The following is a 13,639-nucleotide window of genomic DNA, read 5'->3' as shown; positions in this document are numbered from 1 at the left end:
CTCCTCTCTCCCTATAACTCAGACTTTCAAGTAACATAAATAAATAAATAAATAAGGCAGAGGGAAAGGCAAGGCTGGGTTTAAAAAACTAATGCAGAAAGTGAATACAGGTCCCCAGCCCCCAGGAGTTTCCTTCAGAGCTTCAGACCACGACAAAGCGAAGGAATAGGGCAGACTTCCTCTCCTCCCCATCTCTGCACCTGGGCAAGGGAGGGTGGGCCCGAGAGGGGGCTTCCCAGGAGAGATCCCACGCTGCCATCTGCTGGCCAAGTCACTTCCGCCAAGTTTGAGCCCTGCTTCCTGCTTCTGCAACACAAAAAGACGATCCCTTCAGGCTTCAGGGCACATCCACCCGGCAGAACAGCATGGGGAATAAATGCACAGAACAGAGCTTCCTAAACCACACAGCTCCCCAGATGCCTGGCTGAGAAGCAACCCAGTGTGTGGTGGCCAGCGCCGGCCTAGGTCACGGCAGGTCCAGGTGGGCATACATGGGCACGGTGGGGAGGAAGGAGTGTCGCTATCAGAAGTCCAACAGCCCTACTACGCTACAGACACCTTGAACGCAGTTTTCCTGGCAAGCGTGCTGTCTTCCCCCAGCCCCGTGACCCTTGCCCACACTGGGTTACAAAGTCTGATTTTAAATTCTATTTCCAGAGCTGGAGCAGGCACCCACTAAGGCTGCACATAATGTGGAGCTCACATAACCTGCCCCCCAAGACACTGCCAAGTTCCAGAGTGTGGGAGCCACCCTGAACAGAACACCTGTGTGCCAAGGGCTGGGCTGGCCACCGGCCATCATCTTTCCTCATCCCAGCCCAACGGAGCGAGACCCTCCCCTCCAAGGCTCACAGGATGCCCGAGAAACACCAAAGGACAGCATTCCATCAGCTGTGCTGGAAGGTTTACTTAATTCAGAGAGCACAGTGGAGTTTTTGTTTCTTCTCCACTTAAAAAACAACACATGGTACAGAAAAGCTGGGAAATGCGGGGCTGGCACTGTGATGTAGCAGTGAAGCCGCTGCCTGCGGTGCTGGCGTTCCACATGGAAAGAGTTCCATATGGGCACCGGTTCGAGTCCTGGCTGCTCCACTTCTGATCCAGCTCTCTGCTATGGCCTGGGATAGTAGAAAATGGCCTAATGGCCAGCGCCGCGGCTCACTAGGCTAATCCTCCGCCTGCGGCGCCGGCACCCCGAGTTCTAGTCCTGGTCGGGGCGCCAGATTCTGTCCCGGTTGCCCCTCTTCCAGTCCAGCTCTCTGCTGTGGCCTGGGAGGGCAGTCTGCCTGGGAGACCAGGAGGAAGCACCTGGTTCCTGGCTTTGCATTGGCGCAGTGCACTGGCAGTGGCAACCACTTGGGGGGTAAACCAACGGAAAAAAGGAAGACCTTTCTCTTTGTCTCTCTTTCTCAGTGTCTAACTCTGCCTATCGGAAAAAAAAAAAAAAAAAAAAAAGAAGATGGTCCAAGTTCTTGGGCCCCTGCACCCACGTGGGAGACCCGGAAGAAGCTCCTGGCTTCGGATTGGCACAGTTCCAGCTGTTGCAGCCATTAGGGGAATGAATCAACAGATAGATGGAAGACTCTCTCTCTCTCTGCCTCTCTGTAACTCTGCCTTTCAAATAAATAAATAAATCTTGGGAAAAAAAAAAAAAAGGAAAAGCTGGAAAATGCAAATGCAGAAGGGTGCAAGATACTCAAAGTTACCCATGATACTACCTCCCAAAGGGGGTCTCTTGCTCCCCCAGACTTAACAAGGTGGCGTGGGGGGTGGCCATAGGTGCTTTCTACCTTGTGGAAGCAGGTTAGGCTCTCCTGGGCCTTGTGACTCCTGAGGCAAGCCAGGAGCGGAGGTCTTGCAGAAACCAACCTACAGGGGCCGGCACTGAGGCATAGTAGGCTAAGCCTCCACCTGCAACACTAGCATCCCTTTTGGGTGCCGAGTTGAGTTCCAGCTGCTCCACTTCCAACCCAGCTCCCTGCTAATGGCCTTGGAAAGCAGTGGAAGACGATCCAAGTCCTTAGCTCTCTACACCCACGTGGGAGACCTGGAAGAAGCTCCTGACTCCTGACTTCGGAACTGCCTAGCTCTGGCTGTTACAGCCATCTGGGGAGTGAACCAGCAGATGGAAAACCTCTCTCCACCCCTCTATCTGTAACTCTACCTCTCAAATAAGTAAATGAATCTTAAAAAAAAAAAGCCAACCCCCATTCTCAGAGCAAAGCGGAGTTGCCCTTGTGAGGCAGAACGCCGGGTCCTCTGGTGCCTGCATGCTCCCTGGTGTGCAGGGGAACGTCAAGAAGGCAATGCCTGAGCTGGCCTTGGCCTCAACCAACAGCAGCACAGAGTGGCCCCACCTCCAGCTGACAGCAGACTGTCCTGGAGCTCAGCTAACTCTGGGGTCCCACAATCACATCCCGTGCCCAAGGTTTAGGGCACAGGCCCACATCCTACTGACTGGGACTCAGCTCCAGGTGCCAGGGCGGAACAGCTCTCCTGATGGCTTAAAACCAAGATGCAACGGCCACACCACCGACACGGGACAGGGCTGGGGGCGGGAGGCAAGCCAGCATCATTACAAGGGCAAAGACCAAATCCAAGGATAAAAGCAGGTTTTTAACAAACAGCCCCCATCAAGCACACATGCTTTCTTATTAGACCCTGTGCCCGAACGCTGAGTTAACCACTGCAGAAGGAACCGGCTAAGGGCCAGACGCCAAGCACAGTGCAGCTTCAGTTCTGGGAAACTGCCCCTTCTCTGTGATTCCACCCATTTCTCCTTCTCCAAACATTTTGAAGAGAATTCCCGGCCCTCTTATTAAAAGCAAGTATTTCTCCTTATTCCACACCTGGGTATATGATGCTCCCCCTTAAACTTATCACCATTTCCAGGGCCATGGGACTGCAGAGACAGTGACTAAGTCAGAACACCATCACATGGGCCACTGGCTGTCCGCTGTGATGTGTTTTTTAGCACTGTCTTAAACATGCAGCCCACTTCTGACTCGGCAATCACCCTTCTAGGAACTTATAGACACTCACTCAATGATATATGCACATTACTGCACTGATTTAAAAAAAAAAAAACTACACACACACACACAGAGAGTCTGCATACTACTTAAATGCAATTTGAATAAATTATGATACTTTCACGCTACTGAATATTATGCGGCTGAACTGGGAGCTTTGCAAGTGCAATCTGGAAAGATGTCACCAACACACTGTTAAGCAGAGAGAGCAATTCCTGGGCGGAGGGCATTACAGCTCCCGTGTGTGGTACCCATGTGACAAGCAGAGTGTCCCCAGGGCCCCTGGAGAGTGAGGAGTGATGGAGGTGGGATAGGGAGAAAGGATTTTCAGTTTTCACTCTCCAGGCTTCTGTACTCTCCGATTCTGTTTGCTGAACACATGTATTTATTCCACAATAAATTTGAAAAAGCAAGGATGAGGAAGGCAGGTGTTCCCTGTTAAACACAGCATGCACAAGGGGTAAAAACCTGTCACATGGCCCCAATTTGCTCTTGTAGGAAAATCAGAGCTGAAGGTCTGGAAGAGTTCCAACCTGGGCCTGCAGAACCACGTCCTGAGCCAGCCTCCACACCTGCCAGTGTGGGGACACCTGTCAGCCACATGGGCCCTGCACTGACCAGATGACAGGGACAGCCCGGAAGTCTGAGGAGGCACCTCCTGTCTCTGGAGGACCCGAGCTCCAGTGCTGGCTTTGCTGTCAATCTGCTGTGTGTCGTGGACCAGGCATCTTGGGTCCTGTGCCCTCACTTGAAGCGGCTCAGTGACGTGGAGGGCAGCAGGCTGCTCATGCCACCCAGACGTTGGGAGCAGGCACCCAGCACAAGCAAGGCGAAGGGGCTGTGTGTGACGTCAACATGGGGCTCCGAGACAGGCCAGTCTTCAGCGTCACCTGCAAGGGGACCAAGGGAACACTTCCCTCCAAACGGCTTCTAATTAGAACCGTGCCATGCAACACACTCCGTGATGCTGGAGATGTCCTTTGCCTGCACTGTCCAAAGGCAGCCACTGGCCACATGATCACGGAGTGCTGGAATGTGGCTGGCACAAATGAGGAACTGGATCTTTAATTTTACTCACTTTGGCATGATTTTTAAGGGCCCCTTACTGGTGGCTCCCACGCTGGGCAGCACAGCCCTAGGCCTCACTCCTGGCTGGCTGTTGTGAAGAATGCTCCTGTGCCCCAGGAAGAGATTTGTAGGAGCAGCTCCCAACTCCTGCCACAAACATCTCCTTGACCCCTGCAGCATGGTCACCAGGCTACCTCACCCCAATGCTCACACCCTCCAGGGTCCTGATTTCTGGAGGCACAGGGGCAGTCAGCCTACCTGGAGTCACGCCCACTGTTCCCACATGCCCAGACTGGGCACACAAGCCCCCCAGAGAAGCCGGAGACACAGAGAACCTCAGGCCTGCAGAAGGGTAAGGAGGCCGGGGGCAGCGGCAGTTGGGGTCATCGGAAGCCTCGCCAACCAAGGGAGGAACACAGCTGACCTGCACAAAACATGGAGCCTGCCTCACTCGGCTGCAGGGTCACAGCCACTGATGATGAGTGTGACTCAGATTAATTCTGGAACAAGACCCTTCACACAAGACATAGCTGCAAGGACGTGTGAGGTCAATTTCATGATCCCCTGGTGGAAAATCCATGCCATCAATTCACAGTTTTGTGCCTCAAAGCCTCAGGCACCACAGCCCGTGGCTAATGCAGCTACTGCTGAATTGAACAAAGTACAAGGGAATGATGGACAAGGTGGGAGTACTGTGGCAAGTGGCTGACAGAGGGAACTGACAAGGGGACTTCATGTTGCAAAATGGCTAGTAATCCAAAATATGGCTGGCTTTGGGGTAGGTCTGCAAGGGGGAGCTTGGTGGTATACAGTGAGCCCTCAGACAAGTCTTCTACTTCTGCATCCCCCTCACTGGGGATCAGCAAAGGGGCTGAGGAGACAGGCGCACACTGCCCTGAGGCCACCCCCGGGACCTGTCCTGTACACACAGACCTGCCAAGCTGCAGGTGCTCCGCACACACCTCACCTCACCCTTCCTCCTGGGCTGCTGGGCAGTGGCCCAGCGACTGTGTGCCCCCGCCCTGTCCCCCGTTTATTCTATCAGCAGGATAATAGCAGCCACAAGGACATCGAGAGATGTCCCGGGAGCCTGTCAGTTAAGAAAGAGCGGAAAATACATTTGTGCTGGGGAACAAGCAGACTGTGACAGAGTCCAGATGAGACAAATCCAAACGGCCACCTGGCCAAGGACAGCCTGGCTCTGATGAAACCAGAGAGAGCACTATACGTACACATGTGCACACACACACACAGCCTCAGCCTCTGCTGACACACACCTGCACAGACAGACAAGGGACAAGCACACTGTGCAATTAAACACACAGCAAGTCACAGACACAGCCTTGTCTGCTCTGGTCTGACAGCGGCCACATGGGGGGTTGGGGGTGTACCTGCTGCAGAGAAGGAGATGAGGAGAGGATGCGTTTCTCCCCTCTTGTGGCCAGGCAGGCGGACAGGCTGAGGATGACTCCGAGAGATGCATGCCTGACCTCCAGGCGTCCCAGCAGCTACAGGGCTTATCAAGAAGCTCATGGAAACTTGCACGGTGAAAAAGCCCCTGTGCAGATTTCACATTGCAAGCATGGCCCCACTGCCTGGCGCTGAGCTGGCTCTCTGAGCCAGGACTGCGGCAGGGGCTGGGTGCTGAGCACCCAGGGCAAGGATTCTGAATATCTTTTCCCTGAAGACACTCTGCTCCGGGGAGAAGACCTCCGCCTGTGGGCCCAGAGCCTCACAGTAAGGATGTGCAAGTTTTCTGTGGCTAGCCTCTCAGCACGCACTATGACTATGGACAAAGAGCTGATGGCACACCTGCACTGGTCACCTAGACAGCACCTGGGCATTTGGGCCCGACCACCAACAATGTGTATGCTGGTCAGTGACTCCCTTCCATGTTCACAACTGCTTCCTTTCCTCTGTCTGGAGTGCACACTGCTTGAAAACCAGAGGGTATCTTTCCCAGGGCTGGAGCTCTGGGCTTTGTCACCAGGTCCCTTACTGACTGTGCTGCGAGACCCTTCCTAGCAGAAGACTGACACACTGAGCTACATCCGGGGAGCCTCATGGGCTCCTGCCCTCTAGGAATCTCTGGGCTGTTTTAGGACCTGGAAGTGTCATTATTGCTTTATTTTCTGGAATGATGACTACAGCATTTAAAATAATATGTCAGGATCCAGCTGCACAGCCCTAAAAATAACTTTTAAAGGCCATTACATAAGAAGGGTTTTTTTTGTTTTTTGTTTTTTTTTTTTTTTTTTTGACAAGCAGAGTTAGACAGTGAAAGAGAGAGAGAGAGAGACAGAGAGAAAGGTCTTCCTTCTGTTGGTTCACCCCCCAAATGGCTGCTGCGGCCGGCACACTGCGCCAATCCAAAGCCAGGAGCCAGGTGCTTCCTCCTGGTCTCCCATGCAGGTGCAGGGCCCAAGCACTTGGGCCATCCTCCACTGCCTTCCCAGGCCACAGCAGAGAGCTGGACTGGAAGAGGAGCAACTGGGACAGAATCCAGTGCCCCAACCAGGACTAGAACCCAGGGTGCCGGCGCCACAGGCAGAGGATTAGCCTAGTGAGCCGCGGTGCTGGCCAAGAAGGGTTTTAATACAAAATTATCTACACCAACAGCTTGCCCGGATTCCTGCCCATAGCTTTGCTGCACCAAAAAGCGCTCAGGCCTTAACAGGCACTGCCAACTCCAGGGGGCACTGTCATAGCCACAAGGTACAGGGCCTTCTTCAGGGCTGTTTTTTGACTTTTGAAGGACAGACTGTTAAGCACCCTGAAGAAAAATACAACTGCCACGGTGTCACTGCGGGCCCGTCGGCCTCTGTGTCTGTCGGTTCCACAGCCAGAGTCCCTCAACCCAGGGTCGGAAATATTCGAGGAAAAAACTGCATCTCTACTGCAGGCCGGCTGCCCTGCTCTTCTTCCCTGATCGACCCGGCGTAGCAATGGCTTAGTCACGGTTGAAGGCAAACGGGACAGTGTACAAATACCGTGCCACAATTCTTTGGAGGGATCTGAGCAGCTGTGGGGTTTTGGTATCCACTGCATGTGGACAGTGAGCAGTGCCTATGTCCTGAGGTTCCTGTCTCAATTGTCACTGCTCACTTAAGATCTTAGGCTTCCGCAGCATGTGGAGGATCGGGTTATCTTCCTTTTTTCCAATTGAAAAATCACCCGGTGCCCACATCTCTGCACACTATGGCGGCAGCTTCTCAACCATCTCTGCCAGGGGTTGCATGGTGCCTGGTGGGGCAGGAGCACCAGGTCCCCCTGACAGCATGGCTGCTAAGCCAAGACCTGCTGACTCAGTGGGCACCATGTGTCCAGAGAGCACTTCGAGAGTCAAAGGACCACCACCAGCCCCTTTCAGGTTCTCTCCACAGCCTGCAAAACTGCTTTTCAAAAGGGTCACATCGCTGAACGTGATGCCACTTTCAATCAAGTTCATGGTTTTGTGTACACTAACCATGTTTAATAAGGCTTATTTGTTTTCACAAGAATTTCTGGAATTGTTTGCTGGTTTTAGGAAAATGTCTCCAAGGTCCATACCCTGGGACCAGCAACATCAGAATCCCCTGGCAGATGGTTAGAATGCAGAACCTCAGGCCCAGCTAAATCTGCAGAGTCAGAATCTTTTTTTTTTTTTTTTTTTTTTTTAAGATTTATTTTATTTATTTGAAAGACAGAGTTACAGAGAGAGGTAGAGGTAGAGAGAGAGGTCTTCCATCTGCTGGTCCACTCCCCAGATGGCTGCAATGGCCGGAGCTGAGCCAGTCCAAAGCCAGGAGCTAGGAGCTTCCTCCAGGTATCCTACCCGGATGTAGGGGCCCAAGGACTTGGGGCCATCCTCTTCCGCTTTCCCAGGCCATAGCAGAGAGCTGGATCGGAAGAGGAGCAGCTGGGAATAGAACCAGTGCCCATAGGGGATGCCAGCGCTTCAGGCCAGGGCGTTAACCTGCTGCACCACAGCGCCGGCCCCTGGAATCTTTATCTTAACACATTCCTAAGGGATTAACCTGTATGTCGAAGTTGGAGAAGCACTGAAACAGAGTAATCGCTGAGATCTTTATGGGGCTGTGGGTGGCCTACGACCACCACAGTGAGCCTGGAAGACGCCTTCACACATCAGCCATGGGAAAACAGGGCTGCGGCTGTGCGGTGCCAAGGCAGGAAAACAAGAGAGCACAAGAGTACTCTTCCCATTCTCACAGACTTTGAGACACACTGGTGAACGAAGAAATCCGCTGCTCAGGTGTCACACCTGCCACACGCACTGCCGACACCTTTGGCTCTTCATTTGGGTCCCCAAGTCCCCTGGGGCTGGCAGGGTGGTTAGGTTTCCCTACCCACAATGGCCTCGGTTGACTGCAGCCTCTGAGTGACCTTCTTCTACCATCTGGCTGACAGATACTTAACACCTAAATGCGTTTCAGGGCTGGCGCTGTGGCGCAGCAGGTTAAAGCCCTGGCCTGAAGCACCGGCATCCCACATGGGCACCAGTTCGAGTCCCGGCTGCTCCTCTTCGGTCCAGCTCTCTGCTATGGCCTGGGAAAGTAGCAGAAGACAGCCTAAGTCTTTGGGCCCCTGCACCCTTGTGGGAGACCTGGAAGAAGCTCCTGGTTCCTGATTTCAGATCGGCTCAGCTCCGGCTGTTGCAGCCATCTGGAGAGTGAACCAGCGGATGGAAGACCTCTCTCTCTGTCTTTACCTCTCTCTGTAACTGTTTTTCAAATAAATAAAGTAAATCTTAAAAAAAAAAAAAAAAAAAAAAAAAAAAGAAACCTAAATGCGTTTCCTGCCAGCCTTACATTTTGAGACAGAGGTGAGTGCTTGGGGCTCTAAGCAGGTGCTCCAGATGATGAGCACACTGCCCAGGATCCTTGGGGGAACTCTCTTTCCCTATAGAAGTACCATGATTCTCACCCTTACGTCCTTGGGGCCAACACAGTCTATTCCAGAGCTTTCTGTCTCCTCATTTGTAATCACAACAGCTGAGAACACGGTCACACACCAGGTAGGGCTGGCTTTCCAGCCACTTTAAAACACCACCTCAACGTTCTTACTGCAGATGGCACTTTTAGAGTCATTTGGTCAAGTTAGTGGGGTGAGGGTGGGGGATCCCATTGGAAGTTTGGCTGGAACAAGAGTAGACCACTAGGCTAAGCTGGGAATGATAACCTGCATTTCATCATCCGTACTCTGGAATGGGGTGCTTAACTGCTTTCTCTTTTAACACCTCTAGCAAGCTGCCTGGTCCCATGGAGGTGGCATTTCTAACCAGTTTCTTTATTGGGTCAATTTCACTTTCCTTTCCAATATTCTCGTCCCAAGTCTGTCACACATCTCATTTCCAATGTGTAAAATCACCCAAGGCAATGCTGACCACCGGACACAGGGAGCACTGGACACACTTGAGGTGGGAGACCCGGGTACCAGCCGGCTCTCAGGCCCATCATTGTCTCGGGTCCAGCTGGTTAGAGAGAGAGCAGTGTGCCGGTGGACCACAACCTCAGACACCTTCGCTGGGGCCAGGCAGGCTGGTCACTGATTCCTGGGAGCCCATAGCGGCTCACCTGGGTTGGGTCCCCTTATGTGGGGCAGGCTGCTGCCTAAGCAAATGTCCCATCAAAAGTTGGGGGTGGATTCAGGGGAGGAGGAAATCTGAGAAAAAGTAACATGGTTCAACAGAGGGCAAGCTAGGGAAAGCTCGGCTAAAGCCACAGGGCCCTGCACCACCCAACACCGTCGAATCCCTAAGATGCTCCAGATTGGCCAATGGTTATTCAAAGATTTAAAATTAAAAATTAAAAATTAAAAAAAGTGGACTCAAATGAATGATGGAACATGAAAGAAAATTCCCTGGCCTAAATTCTATTGTAACATGCACTAAAAACATAATGGCAAATCAAGGCTCTGTGCTATTTAACGTCTAGCTGATATAATACAAAGGTACTTTCAGAATTTCACAGCAAATAGAATTAAAAGGTAAGTTTATTTTGGTGTAAAAAAATTTGAAATCCGTGCATATGAGCATTCTCCAAAAAATTCATTGAAATGCTATTATTAAAAAACTACACTTAGATTTCTGAAATTTTTTTGCACCAAAATACGTTTACTGGCACTCTGCCTGAAGGTTTGGAAGTGCCATGTACCTACATGAACGTCTACAATGCTTCATGAGACGACTGGTGGCAGCAGGGAGGAGGGCAAGACGGACAGCACAGAGGGACACAACTGCTCCTTGGAAACAGCCTCCAGCGGTTATTCACTCAACAAGCACAAAAAACGGTCAGTCTACACCACAGCAGCAGGTGAGAACACTCAAAAGGTTGACATTCAAGACAGATGTGCCGAAAGCCCCCCTGTACAGATACTCTGCTAGCCTCACAGCGCCTGTCCCATGTCACTCAGAAGTCCCTCTCACTCAGCCATGGTAGACTCCCAGCCTCTGGCAGCAGGCCGGCTGTTGCGTGACCTGCCCTGGCCAATGGGCTGCTGGAGTGAAACGCACCTGCCTGAAGCACCCCCATGAGTCTCTGCAGCCTCAGGCTAGGTCCCGGGCGATCACAGGCACACAAGTGCAAGTGAGGAGCTGACCCAGTTGGATCACACCTTCAGACAGTCCAGGATCAGCAGGCCAGCCACGGCACAAAAGCACTAGGATAAACACTTACCAGCGCAGGCCACCGACTTCTGCAGTGTTTGTCATGCAGCCTTGCTGAGGCAGCACCTGACTGGTACAGACAACACCCCAAAAGGAAATCCACAATCCATTTAAAGATAGCTTTTCCCTCCAAGTTCACAAAGAAACCAGTCACTTACCAGGCTCACCTTTTTTCTTTGAACCAGACTTCTTCTTTGCAGGCGCCTCTTGCTTTGGTGCCTCTTGGCTCTGGACTACGTCTGTATTTTTGCCTTGGATAGGAGCTGGCTCTGTCTTTTTACCTTGATTGGCAGCCCCATCCCCCTTTTTGCCCTGGTTGGGGGAACCTTCTGCCTTTTTGCCCTGGTTGGGGGTTCCCTCTGACTTTTTGCCTTGATTGGGGGCCCCCTCCCCCTTCTTGCCCTGGTTCGTCTCTGCCTTTGTGCCCTGATTAGCAACAGAATCTGCCTTTTTGCTCTGGTTAGGAGCCCCCTCCCCCTTTTTGCCTTGATTCTGGGCCCCCTCCCCCTTCTTGCCCTGGTTCTGGGCCCCCTCCCCCCTTTTGCCCTGGTTCTGGGTCCCCTCTGCCTTCTTGCCCTGGTTTGGAGTTCCCTCTACATTTTTGCCCTGGTTGGGAGCCCCTTCCCCTTTTTTGCCCTGGTTGGGAGCCCCTTCTGCTTTTTTGCCCTGGTTTGGGCTTCCCTCTGCCTTCTTACCCTGGTTCTGGGCCCCATCTCCCTTCTTACCCTGGTTCTGGGCCCCCTCTCCCTTCTTACCCTGGTTCTGGGCCCCCTCTCCCTTCTTACCCTGGTTCTGGGCCCCCTCTCCCTTCTTACTCTGGTTCTGGGCTCCTTCTCCCTTCTTACCCTGGTTCTGGGCCCCCTCTGTCTTATTACCCTGGTTCTGAGCCCCCTCTGCCTTCTTACCCTGGTTCTGGGCTCCTTCTCCCTTCTTACTCTGGTTCTGGGCCCCCTCCCCCTTCTTACTCTGGTTCTGGGCCCCCTCCCCCTTCTTACCCTGGTTCTGGGCCCCCTCCGCCTTCTTACCCTGGTTCTGGGGCCCCTCTGCCTTCTTACCCTGGTTCTGGGCCCCCTCCGCCTTCTTACCCTGGTTCTGGGCCCCCTCCCCCTTCTTACCCTGGTTCTGGGCCCCCTCCGCCTTCTTACCCTGGTTCTGGGCCCCCTCCCCCTTCTTACCCTGGTTCTGGGCCCCTTCTCCCTTCTTACTCTGGTTCTGGGCCCCCTCTGCCTTCTTGCCTTGATTTGGGGCCCCCTCGGCCTTTTTACCCTGGGTTAGTGTTCCTTCTGCCATCTTACCCTGGTTTGGGGACCCTTCTGCCTTCTTGCCCTGTTTTGGGGACCCCTCAGTCTTCTTGCCCTGGTTTGGGGTTCCCTCCCCCTTCTTGCTCTGGCTTGGGGCACCCTCCCCCTTCTTACCCTGGTTTGGGGTTCCCTCCCCCTTCTTACCCTGGTTTTGGGCTCCCTCCCCCTTCTTGCCCTGGTTTGGGGCCCCCTCCCCTTTCTTGCCCTGGTTCTGAGCTCCATCCCCCTTTTTCCCTTGGTTTGGGGTTCCCTCCCCCTTTTTGCCCTGGCTCTGGGCACCCTCTGCCTTCTTGCCCTGGGCAGTGCCAGTGCCTGGGGCACTGGCCTTGGCACCCACAGGGGGCACAACAACCATAGGCACCTCCTTAGGAGCGGCTTCCAAGATGGCAGCTTTGGAGGTGAGAACCTGGACGGAATTCACTACAGAACTGACTGCTGGTTCCACCTTTGCTACTTTTTTCTCCTTCTTCTTTTTGTCCTTAGGGGAGGAGGCTGGCTTCTCTTGGGGCATGGCTGTTACGGTGGCTACAGGAGCAATGACCACAGGGGACTGGACTGGAGTTGGGGCCACAGCCATAGCAGGTGCCCGCACTGGGTCTTTGAGGAGAATGGTCACGTTGGGGCCCAGTTCGTGGTCCGGGATCTTCCCGTTGGGTTTCTCTTCCTTTTTCTTGGTCTTTCCTTTCTTCTCCACTGTCTTCTCTTTCTTTTTCTTCTCTACTTTCTGGTGGTGAGTTTTCGCCATCTCTTTGCGCTGGTTGGCGAGGGCTTCTTCATATGACGTCTCCTTCATGGAGAAGGTGGACACCAGGAAGATGCCAATGGCGGAAACCACCATGAACCCGCCAAAGACCACAACCCCCAAGGTCTGAGTGTCGTAAATATCCATCCTGGCTGGCTTTCCTTTCACCTGCCAAACACACAGGGAGATTATTTATTTATTTTTTTTGTAGAAACTGAGGCATTTGACAGTTTCCACCCCTGCCCGGGCCACCAAACTTAAGGGGTCATGAGAAGAGACACACTCAGGCAAGCTTTGAGGCCACACGTTCTTGCCTGCCCCATTTAAAGTGAGCAGTGGCTGGCCACGACAGGAGCAGTCCCTATTAGCGGGCAAGGGGCAGAGCGCAGGTCTACACGTTGAGTACACAATGCTCAGACAAGATATAGCACAAGACAGCCCCACCGTAAGGCTCAAAGACACACGAAAGGGTAATGCACAAACAAGGTGTGAGACAATGGAGTGGGTGGGTGTGTGTGCATGGGTGGGAGGACAAAATGCCCCACCTAAAGTGGGCAGTAGGAGCCCTCTGTCTTAGCTGACCACCACAGAAATGTGAGCACCGAGTTGAAAGTCTGATTTTTCACATCGGGCCAGAAATCTTTTGTTTCTTCTCTCAATGTGAAATCAATTCATTCAAAAAACACCAAGTGGGCCACACCAAACATGCCTGCACTTTCAGCCACGTGCTCTGGCAGCAGAACCCTGGTGCACGTGCCATCTCTTCTATGTTGCCTCCCCTTTTCCCAGCACCAATACACACAGCTACCTGGAGTCAGAGAGAAAAACCTGT

The 13,639-nt window shown here is 53.0% G+C and overlaps 1 protein-coding gene across 4 annotated transcripts in view; it reads right to left on the bottom strand.

Moving 5' to 3' along the window:
• Positions 1–13,639, bottom strand: part of RRBP1 (ribosome binding protein 1) — a 64,413-nt gene that overhangs the window by 26,596 nt on the left and 24,178 nt on the right. For 2 of the 4 annotated variants that reach the window (XM_062203831.1, XM_062203829.1), the window contains exon 2: positions 10,923–12,975. The exons of 1 other annotated variant lie outside the window; for it this stretch is intronic. In XM_062203831.1, the coding sequence (XP_062059815.1) occupies positions 10,923–12,954 (2,032 nt within the window). In that variant the 5' untranslated portion in view covers positions 12,955–12,975. The remainder of the gene's footprint in view (positions 1–10,922; positions 12,976–13,639) is intronic. One more of the 4 variants, XM_062203830.1, reaches the window with a different exon arrangement.

This window comes from Lepus europaeus, chromosome 10 (genome assembly GCF_033115175.1).
Source record: "Lepus europaeus isolate LE1 chromosome 10, mLepTim1.pri, whole genome shotgun sequence".
Classification (NCBI taxonomy): Eukaryota; Metazoa; Chordata; class Mammalia; order Lagomorpha; family Leporidae; genus Lepus; species Lepus europaeus.
Note: the sequence above shows the minus strand (reverse complement) of the source record. Positions and strands in the feature narration are given on the sequence as shown.